At 30.9% G+C, this 11,423-nt stretch overlaps 1 protein-coding gene across 4 annotated transcripts; it reads left to right on the top strand.

The window, feature by feature from the left end:
- Positions 1 to 570: 570 nt before the first annotated feature.
- On the top strand, positions 571 to 8,102 carry LOC107410267 (putative axial regulator YABBY 2). 4 transcript variants are annotated; one of them, XM_016017677.4, is made up of 6 exons: positions 571 to 997; positions 3,779 to 3,901; positions 4,364 to 4,493; positions 5,563 to 5,611; positions 5,897 to 5,972; positions 7,569 to 8,102. In XM_016017677.4, exons 1-6 carry the CDS (start codon positions 926 to 928, stop codon positions 7,683 to 7,685), a joined length of 567 nt encoding a protein of 188 aa, XP_015873163.3. In that variant the 5' UTR covers positions 571 to 925; the 3' UTR covers positions 7,686 to 8,102. The 4 variants fall into 4 exon arrangements, with proteins under 4 accessions (XP_015873163.3, XP_015873164.3, XP_015873165.3 ...); XM_016017678.4 differs by having other exon boundaries at positions 616 to 997; positions 4,370 to 4,493; XM_016017679.4 differs by lacking the exon at positions 571 to 997 and adding an exon at positions 1,668 to 1,807.
- The last annotated feature ends 3,321 nt before the right edge of the window (positions 8,103 to 11,423 follow it).

The raw sequence follows: 11,423 nt of genomic DNA on the forward strand, positions 1-11,423 counted from the left end.
TTATGCTATATATTTAGTAAGAAAATTAGAACAATATCTATGTATATGTAGGAGTAGTTGAAAAGTAAAATAGGATGTTTACGTGTGTGTGATGTGGAAAGAAAAGGAATATAATAGATATATATAGAGGGAGAGATAGGCCCAAAAAAAAAAAAAAAAAAAAAAGAAGAAGAAGAAGAAAGTAAGAAAGAAAAGAAAGAAGTAAAATTAGGAAAAGAAAAGCATCTTTGAAAGAAACACAAAATATACAATGACAGAAATTCCAAGAAAATTTCTCTCATCCCCATAAGCATAGGGGTTATTGTATGTATGTGGATCTCTCTCACATCCCTAAACATTCCAAGCATTAATATCTCGCCCCCCTCGTCCGCTACAGAAAGCCAAGATGGTTAGAGAGAGAGAGAGAGAGAGAGAGATGGGTCACTCCCACCCACTCATTCTCTCAATCATAACACCTCCCCACCCCCCACCACCTCCAAACCCAAACCCAAACCCAAACACTCTCTCTCTCTCTCTCATAAATCCACAATCCACCTTTCCCATAAAAACCCACTTTTTTTTTTGTAATTTATTTATTTATTTTTTGTAATTTTTATTATTTTTCACATTACAAAAATCCAATAGAATTCCATAGTTCCCACTTAACACTCCGACCAGACTAGTCCCATCCTTGCCCTTGAGATTTTTGGACACTTGCTTCTATCTCTCTCCCTATTTTTTATCTCTCTTTCTTTCTCTGAAAAAGCATTTTTGCTCTTTCTTTGTCTTTTTATTCATTTCTTCCTATAATTCTTGATCACAATCTCCTTTCTTTTGCATCTCTCTCTCTCTCTCTCTCTTTCTCTTTTTCTTTTTCTTTTTCTAAATTCTCTATCCCTGATCTGGCTATACATCTCCAAAGTATTTTAAAGCAGTGGTACCAAAAATGTCACTGGAAATGATGGCTTCCGAACGTGTTTGTTATGTTCACTGCAACTTCTGCAACACCATCTTAGCGGTACAAACAAACCCCCACTTTCAATTTTTCTTTCCCTTTCTTTTTCTGTATAATTTTTTTTTTTCTTTCTGAGGATTTTTTTTTTTTTCTTTTTCTCTTTCGCCTATGGTTTCCACAGCTCAATTTGACCATCCCTGGCTTGCTTTTCCTATATTATTTTTGCTTTTTCTGGATCAAGAATTAATTTCGTTCATGAAAACCTGTATTTGCAGCCAAATTTGATATTTGAGTACTACATGTATATGCAGGAAATTGAAGAAGAATTGGGATATATATGATTGAATAGAATATCGTAACCCAGAATATGAAAATTCCCCTTTTTTTTTGTCTTTTGTTTAACAACAATTTCGGATTATGTGATTCAGAAGGAAGAATTCAGCTCCTATCTCATATTTTATGAGGAAAAAATTCGGTTTTGGTCCTGAAGCTTTCAAAGCGATACAGATTTAAACCCCTTTATACAAGCTAAAGGAAAAGAAAATTTTCTTCGAGTACGCACCTTTTCCATTTTAGAGTAGGTCTCTCATGGAGGCCATCGATATTGAGGTGGGAATAATGAAGTTTTTTCCAAGCTAAGCTATAGTTGAAGGTGGAAAATTGCGATTCATCATCATCATCATCATCATCAGAAACCCAGAACCCAAAAAAGGAGGTTTAATTAGGTGGATATATACAAAACAATCTCAACAGTGAGTGGTATATATAGAAAATAAAATGCCAGCTAAAGTAAAGCCATAAGATGCTCCACATGTTTATTGAGAAGAACATGACTAGGCTATAATGCTAAGCTATCTAGGGCTACAACCATATGTATGTAGCTCTCTCTCTCTCTCTCTCTATATATATATATATATATATATATGTATGTTAGGGTTCTTTCCTAAGTCAAGGTACATGTTAACATGGAGGCTTTTCTTCCCTTCTCATCTCATATGACATATATATTCTACCACTCTCTATATATATAGATATATAGATATATCTAGTGTATATATATATATATATATAGTAGGCTAGTAGTTCCCATGGCAGTGATGAAAGTTAAAACTTTGATCACTGTTTTCGTGTGAAGCTTTTTTACTGCAAATTTTTTTCTGATTGATCAATTTTTTCCTCTTTCTTTTGGACGTGGATGGGTGCTTCTGTTTCTCACATACGATGCCTACTGTAACATCCATCATCCTTGGGTGTGTAATAAATGTGATCGAAGTTTATTTCTTTCATATTTTCAGGTTTGCATGATCGATTTCAGTACAAAAGCAACTCTTTTCCTTTCTCTCTAAACCCAAAAAAAATTATTCTTTTTTTTTTTTTTTTGGTTTTTTGTTTTTTGTTTTTTTGTTATTCATCATGAGATGCCTCTGATGAACAAAACCCGCCCCCCTCTCTTCCATCCCTATCTCTTTTTCGGAAAACCCATAATATATATATATATATATATAATAATAATAATAATAATAATAATAATAAAATAATGTTTGATCTTACAAAGCCGTGAGATTAGTCTGAACAAGTTTTGATGATATATACTTCATCTTACTTTATTTATGGGTTTGTATATCGGTGGTTAATGCCTGGTCATTGATGGCCTTTAATGGTTTCCGTTCCAGTCATGTCGCTTTCTTCTCCCCCACCCCTCTCTTGTCTTTCTCTTTCTCTCTCCAGGCTCCAAAATTTTTTTTCTTTCTTTTATCATCTTCCTTGAGGGAGTGTCAGGCACAGAAGCCAGAACAGCTTCGCCGAAAGAAAACATTATATTGGGCAGGGAAAGAGAGAGATAGAAATGCCCTTTTAGAAATCAAACGGCAACAAACGCCTTATAGTTATTACCCATGTGAGGTCTGTGAGCTCTGAGCTCGTTTCTATAAGCTGCGGCTTCTGCCTTCTTTTTTCGCCATGGCGAACAGCGCACTTTCTTTGCTAGCTAGCTCCAAGGAATACGACGAAAAAGAATGAGAAATTCTCTAACAAATTTTGTTGTCGTCGTCCAGGATCATCCTATTACCGGTTATATATTATATATATATATATATATATACATATAATCTACTTTGTAGTTCTTGATTCTTTTGCAATATTGTGAATAGGGGCACTTTCCAATTTTCTCGAAACTCAAATCAAGAAAGTCCCATTAGCTAATTACTCTTTTTGAGAAAGATTAATTATGATATAGTTTTCTCAATTTGTTCACTTTCTTTCTTCTTGTTGTTTTTTTTATATTTATTTTCTTCTTTCTCCTGATTTATGGCTAAGCGTTGTGATTACTTTTGTTCATTGGTTGGAGTACACAGATTGATGTGGAGGTTCTGTGGAATAAGTGAAAGAAAGTCCTTATTGTAATTATGAATGCTTTTGACTGAATGATAATGGATCCAAGGAGTACTAGTCACCATAACATGTAACACACTGTGTCTGAGTATGTGTGGTTATTGTCCACAGTTTTTTTCTGATTAATCTAAAATATCAAAATAGTTGTTTAGGATTTTTTGATTTAGGTTTTAAATTGCTTGAAACTTTCCAAATTAATGTACATTGCTTGTTATTGTCTCTTTGTGGGTAAGAGGATGGAGAGTGGAATAAGAGATAAACAAAACCAATAAAATTATTACATGAGGAAAATCTCCTCTCCAATGAATAGCCAATTTTTCTTTCATTTTTGTTTTGTTTTTTTTTTTTTTTTTGGCTCTTTTAATTTTTATTTTCCCTCATACAGTTTATTCTAGACGAGAATGGAATATTATGAAATTAATTTGATTTTTATAAATGAATGTAACTTGGCAGGTTAGTGTTCCATGCAGCAGCTTATTTACCATAGTGACAGTGAGATGCGGGCATTGTGCCAATTTGCTGTCCGTTAACATGGGAGCTTCACTTCAAACAATTCCTCCTCAGGATCCCACCCAGGTATTTTTATCATTTTTTTTTTTTTTTTACATGGCTTTTCCTTTTCTTTTCTTCCACATTCTCTTGGAATTAATTTTTTTGTTTTGTTTTTGGGGATTAATATTAATTATTAGTTCACAACTTAAGGATATGAAAATGATAATGAGTGTCGGGGTATTTTGTACTGCATCTGCTTTTCTCTTTAATCTCTTATTTATTTTTTGGGATCTTAAATTAGCATTTATGTATGTTAAATATTTTGGTTACTTAATGAATAATTCTTTAAAAAGTTACATACTAATTAATCCTAAATAATAATATGGTTTGAGAGACTGATTAAAAGTGTTGTCATTTATTGTGGAGCTCTCATTTTTATTTTTATTTTTATTTCTTTTCCTTTTTTGTTTTGGGTTTTTGAATAATAATATGGTTTGAGAGACTGATGGCGGGTTAGTTATTTCATTAAGTGCTTTTTGTTGAAAGTTGCAGAAACAGATTCAAAGCACAGATGATTCAAGTGGCAAGGAGAGTGGCTCATCTTCCAAATGCAACAACAAGCTCTCTGCTATTGAGTCTGTAGAGCATGAACAACCTAGATTACCTCCCATTCGCCGTGAGTTCCCTATCTCTATCTCTTCATACATAAAAATGTATATGTGTATATATATATATATATATATATATATATTTGTTGCTTAGAGACATCCCAATGATAAAGCAAATTTATCATTTAACGAAGTTCTAATGTTGAGTTGCTCATCCCTTAAATGGAATAAAATGTAATCTTCATCATCTCCTTAGCTTTCAGTGGAGCCAAATTTGATAAAGTTCGCTGATAGCAGAAGGCTAATGCATAATCAACAATTTGTAGTTATATATGCTTTTACAAAAAATAAATAAATAAATAAATAAAATAAAAAAACAAATAAAAATTTGTAATTAAGGCACAATTTATGATGTAAATATATAGGGAAGGGTGTCATTGAGCTGAAAGAGTAAATAATTAAGAACCTAATAAAGTCCACATGTCAGGTGTAGGAGTTGAAGAAAACACAAAATGTATATACCTCAGATGGGGATCCGATTATGTTTTCCTTTCTTCTCTCACTGCGTGGGCCATCAAGATGGTGACCTTACGTAACGAAATTTGACCCTTCAATTAATATAGATTTGATTGCAGTGCCCTACAAAGCTCCTTTGTGGAGGAGGAGTAGTAGTAGTAGTGCATTTACTGTTAGTAAAGTTTTCCAGTTTACCATATATATTAATTACTCAGATAACCCAATTGCCTGCCCTTTTGAAACTTGTGGATTCTATGCTCTTTATGAACCATCTTTACAATCACAATAGTATGATTGAGAAAAATCTGCTGTCATGCGTCTATAAATTAATCTAGCAACCTCTGGACCACCACCTATATATATGTTATATATATATATATATGAATGCTCAGTTATCTAGATAACGTATGTGATCGGTACTGCATGGTCATTATCCCTGTCTACATCATATATATTATTCTAAATATATATACATATATTACATATAAACAGACAACAAATGAGCCGGTCTAAAATTTTCTTAATTGTTTATACATACACATTTTGAGAGCAAAATTTTACATTGTGTACTTCTTTAAGGGTGTAAATATTGTAATTTGCAACGTTTTATATATGTTTCAGCGCCAGAAAAGAGACAGCGGGTTCCATCAGCATATAACAGGTTTATCAAGTAAGTTTAAATTTTTTGTCCAAAAAAAAAATTAAGTTTAAATTTGAAATTTTAATCTTTTGGCCATTTCGTTAATTAATCATCTGCAAACTTAATTCATTATATTCGTGAAATCAATGTAAATTGGGTTAATGTAATATATGAATGATGATGTTAAAAAATTGGACTACTTTCCTTTCAAATTAAAATTATTAATCAATATTCCTTGACATTTTTTTTTCTATTTTTCTATATATTTTTTTAATTTGTTATCTTTACTAAATTAGTTATCTCACTTTGCTACAGGGAGGAAATCCAAAGGATTAAAGCTAGTAATCCTGACATAAGTCATAGGGAAGCTTTCAGCACAGCTGCAAAAAATGTAAGTGATTAATTGATCAATGGGAGGCATTCAAGGCTCTAGACCTATTCCCATTTATTTTCTTATTGAATTTACTTAATTTCCTAATACAAAAATGAAAATTTATGCATCTTGTGCTGTTAATATTATGAACAAAATGCCTAGAAGACTATACTGTCAATATTAATTTTTTGGGTTTGATAAAGATACATTAATTTGTCGAGATTGGTATATATGTACATACATACATACATACATATATATATATGTGTATGTATATATTCTTGACTAGAAATTAGATAGGATCAAAATTAAGTTGTGGGGTTTTCGTCTATATATTCTTGACTAGGAATTAAATAGGATTAAAAGTACTTTTTTTCTTCTTCTTATTGTTCTAATTCATTATGCTTTAAAATAAGCACATCTTGATAACTCTCATATATTAACTTCCATTATTTGATTATAAATACAAATGTTCGATTCATAGTAAATTATTATTTTTTATTATGTAATAGTGGAATCAATTATGAATTTCACTAAGAGAAATATATCAGGACAGAATTAAAAGTATAAGTAGAACTTCATTGAAGTTTTCACAGCAGAATATATTATTAATATTATATATCATTATAAATTTAATGAAGTAAATTCCAAATTTGGTTGAATATTCCTCAGTCATATTAAGTAGACAATACGATCAAATCAAAAGATTAGCCACAAATGAACAAAGGTTTCATCTTTTATTAATCATTCTATGTGTGTCTAAATCACAAAATGTTTTGAATCTTGGAAATTTATTAGATTCCAGGGAACATAAATTAAAATTTTCAACAAATCATAAATTTTGAAACATGATCTAATCTCTCTTATTGACAATATTAGATCACCAATCACCATGATTTTTCAACATTTAGCATTTTGAATTTTGTATATATATTCAGCTGGACCAGATCGGGAGAACGAAGGAGAAATGATAAAAATGAACATAAAGAAACAAGAGAGAGAGAGAGAGAGAGAGTTTGGTTGGTAATTGCTTAAGATGTTTTGCTGAGCATATTTTCTACATTAACCAATTAGCTAGGTCTTGAAGAATCGCTTATAACAAGTAATATACGTGCACTGACATTGATAAAGTAAATGGAGTAATATGCATTATTATGAAACTTGGGCTACTTCAGCTTCCTTTTTTTATTTTTTATTTTTTTATTTTTTTTGTTCTTCTTCTTATACATAACTAGTATTGTAATTACTCTTCCATATATATATATATATATAAACAAACAAATCTCTTATCAGTTCAACTTAATAATATTATACTATAAAGTATTTTATCACATCTATTGGACTTGCTTAGATTTATTTAGTTGGGTTAAACTTATTTTTGAAATTTAAATTTAGAAGATTGATATGATAGATCTTTAGGATAAGATTATCAGGTTGATTTGCTGATTGATATATATACATAAACTCATAATGGCTAAGTATAGCATTAAATTTTGATGGTCTAATTAGAATGTACATGGGTTATATATATATATATATATATATGTGTGTGTGTGTGTGTGTGTGTGTGTGGACTGATATTAATGTATTGTGTGGTATTATATATAAATGCAGTGGGCACATTTTCCTCACATACACTTTGGTCTAAAGCTGGATGGTCCAAACAAGCAAGCAAAGTTAGATCCGGCAATAGCCGGAGATGGAACTCAAAAGCCTAATGGATTCTACTAGGTTTAAAGAGAGAGAGCAGCATCAAATTTGATTTTATGGTACACTGTGAATAGCAGCTAGTTTTTCATCAATGTATCATATACATGTATTCCATTATCATCAGCTTGGTGACGTTTCCTAACCTTTTGGGGGCGCCCTCTTTAAAACCTTAAAATAGTACTCTCTCTCTCTCTCTCTCTCTCTCTCTCCCCCTTTGTTTTTTAAAATTTATTTATTTTTATCATTATCGTATATTATTATGAGTGATTTTCCCTTTCCAAAACTGTCAAGGACGTGACTGCTATTCTTGTTATTGCATTAATTATGTTTGAACTTCGTTCCCTTTGTTTTATTTAATTTTAATTTCTTTAGAGACCATCTTAAATATGTAATCATGATTATAATAATATTATTAATTTGATTCCTTAATTAGAATAATATTAATGTGCAATTTATTTGTAATTTTGCAATTTTTTTATCCGAGATTTGAATTTTGAATTTAAAAATGTATTCTAACAATTTTACCTTTAGTGTAGTCTCCATAATTATCATTGGACCTAACCTGCAACTTCTTTTTCCTTTCGCTTTTTAATTTTCCTCTTTTCTAGCTCTCTCACCGAACCCATATTTAACCCAGAGGACCTTAGGCTATATCTCAACCTATTTTCATATGTAGGTTGAGAGAGAGAGAGAGAGAGAGAAAGGTCAATGGATGTGATTCTTTCATTTGTTCAGCTGTCATATTCACAGAGACCACATCATTTCATATTGTAATTATTATAAAATCTATGATAATATATATGTGTGTTGGTGTAGTGAAAAACTAGAGCAGATAAAATGGTTGACAGTAAGCAGAATTGTGTGGCACGAAAAACATGCATGCAGAGATATGGATGCAGAAACACAACCTCGGGATTCACAAAAAATTAATAATAAAGAAAGACTTTGCTTTAAAACGGGTTATATGCAATATAGCCAACCAAAAACCGAGCAAATATTCTACACAGATTGTGACTAGACTTTAACAAATATGCATAAAAACAGAAGAAAAAAAGAAAAAAAAAGGGAAAAAAAAAAAAGAGAAAAAAGAAAAGAAAAGGAAAGTATATACTGTATGTTAAAAAAAGGCAAATCGAAAAGACAAGAAAAAATTATATATATAATATTTCCTTCAAACTACGCAATCTAAACCCTGCTTGGACTATATATACCTCATAGTGGTTGTTGGGTGAAACGTCAGTCACTCTCTTATGTTTTTTTACAAAAAGGAACCAAAAAAGTTTGATCAATGTGCGTTAATTATGTACTACTCATACTAAGCATACATTCTTTAGTCAAAATCAACCACAAAAATTTAATAAACTTTATTTGATGATTAATTACTCACTCCCAAGTCTTTATCAAAATTTACCAACAACTTTACGCAACCAACTCACATGCCTAATCATTGTCATTAACTTATTAATTACTAGACCTTTATATATGTGAATATATTTTGCTTATGTCATGCTGATTCAGAAAAACCATAGTATGAAGTCATGGAGTGATGATGATTTTACCACCGTTGGATATATATGGTCAAGGGCAGTAAAAGAAAATGTACATGTGGTCATGCATGGTACAACCACGTCAACTGCTTTTTTCTAATTATTTTTATTTTCTTGGTACTTTTCCTTTGAAATCCAAGCATGATATAGTGGATTATAATGCTTGCAGCATAACCACTTTTGTTTACTGTAGCATGAATCTCATTGGATTTGTAAAGTAAAAGAGAAAAATATATTATAAATTTATGAAATTATAATATAAAAATTAAGAAAAACAGCTAGTGAGGGATTGAAAGAGAGAAAAAGAAGAAGAAAATGGGCTTTGTCTCGAGGGAAGAAGTTAAGAGTACAGAATCTGAAACGTCAAATCGTGTAGGTGGTATTTTGGATGGATGTGTGGCAGTATATTAGTGGGTCTTGTCGAAAAGATTGAGGGGTTGATTTTACTTTTATTATTAGCTCTTATAAAAAAAATAAATGTCTGAATCGGACTGTCATGTCAAGTATAACTCATAGGCTGCACCAAAACCCAAAGAAATTCTGCCATTGCAAAACACAAACACATATAAAACTTCTTTTCACTAACCCAAAAAAACCAAGAGAGAGAGAGAGAGAGAGAGAGAAACACATAGATTGTTTCGATGTGACCTTTTCTTTTTCTTTTTTCTTTTCTTTTCTTGTTACAGGCTAACAGGAAATGCCAACCAGTTGGGATACCTTCCAAATTTTCCATTTTATGCGTGTAATAGATTGCTGGCCCTGCATGCCCCACTTATCATCATATATAATTAAATAATTACATCACTTTTTTTTTTTTTTTATTGCTCAATGTATGTCATGTGATTAAGGAAAATTTATTTTTTTACATTATTTTTTTGTCCTTGACTTTGTTCTTGAGTCTTGATCTTGTGAAGGTGTCCACTGATAGACTTCATCTACATAACCCACACCTGAAAAACAAAAATTCTTTTTTTTCTTTTTTTTTGGGGGAAAATCCATGATAATTACTTACAAATGGGTACCATAGCAAGTTTCCTTGTTTACAATACTTGCCTCCAGAAGTCCATAGCCATGGCAATCCCATCAGTTAGAAGGCCTATTGGTATTTGTTTTAATTAGTCCATTCTTGCAAACGAGGACACCTAGTAATTAACTGGCATATAGGGTGCCTCACAAGATTTACTTATAGCAAGAAATATCCATGTAATCAATGTATATATATTTAGTCTCCTTGGTGGATTAGCAACTTGTATGCTCTAATTTTGGTTATTATATTATCTTGTCATACTTAAGTTTGAAGAATTTCCAAAAGATAGTGTAAATCTAAAAGAGCATAATGATTTAAGCATCCACTACAATTTGATCATCTTATGCATAGAAATAATTTGGGAAGATTCTCTCCAATCAAATTGGCAAACAATTCTACAAAGTATTGAATATACATTTTGAAACCAATTTTGATATTTTCAGAAACATCATCTTATGTTAGAAATTTATTAAGCACTAAAATTTATTACTTATCCAATTAGATTTTTAATTTTGATATATCAATATGTTTTCACCTTATATTGAAAATATATTTACAATAGATCATAACACCTATATATAATATAATATACAAAATCAGACTTATATCAGCTCGATCGATGGCTTTAGTATTAAAGCTTTATTTTTTAGCTTTTTAATTTGCTTGAGATTTTAAAATACATCAGTGGTCTAATATAAATTTAATGAATTTTAAAACTCTATTTGAAAGTGAACCCTATATGGGTTTAATGAATCATTATTATATTTTTTAAACTTCCAAATTCAAAACGGTTCAATAGTTAAGAAAATTTTTTTTAATGTTATCCATTTGTTTGTTAAAGTGCTGTGTGTATATATTTATATATATTATAATGACTTAGAATGGTGATATATGTGAAGGGTTGGAAAAGAGTTGTTAATATTTCATATGGATGGAAGTGGAAAATGGAAATGTGTGAAATAAAAGTCACACAATAAAGTGGTCCAGAAATCAACTGGCAAAGAAGCAAGAGAGCAACAAGAACCATGGTACTCCATCAATCAAAGAGAGGGTCTGGTCACATCTTTACACCGAGATGAAAAGGAAATGAAGTGGTCCACCCACCCTACTATTATAAACTCCTCAATAATGTTGACTCACTAAAGTAAATGGGATTTTATTTTTATATTTGTTTTCTTTCTTCAA

Source organism: Ziziphus jujuba, chromosome 10 (genome assembly GCF_031755915.1).
Source record: "Ziziphus jujuba cultivar Dongzao chromosome 10, ASM3175591v1".
NCBI classification, from domain to species: Eukaryota; Viridiplantae; Streptophyta; class Magnoliopsida; order Rosales; family Rhamnaceae; genus Ziziphus; species Ziziphus jujuba.

What these genes read in the sequence shown, in the direction of transcription:
- LOC107410267 (XM_016017677.4), top strand. Translation starts at nt 926, where the DNA reads ATGTCACTGGAAATGATGGCTTCCGAACGTGTTTGTTATGTTCACTGC. An exon ending in TCTGCAACACCATCTTAGCG is followed by an intron (nt 998 to 3,778) that starts GTACAAACAAAC and finishes GTAACTTGGCAG; the next exon opens with GTTAGTGTTCCATGCAGCAG. An exon ending in TCAGCACAGCTGCAAAAAAT is followed by an intron (nt 5,973 to 7,568) that starts GTAAGTGATTAA and finishes ATATAAATGCAG; the next exon opens with TGGGCACATTTTCCTCACAT.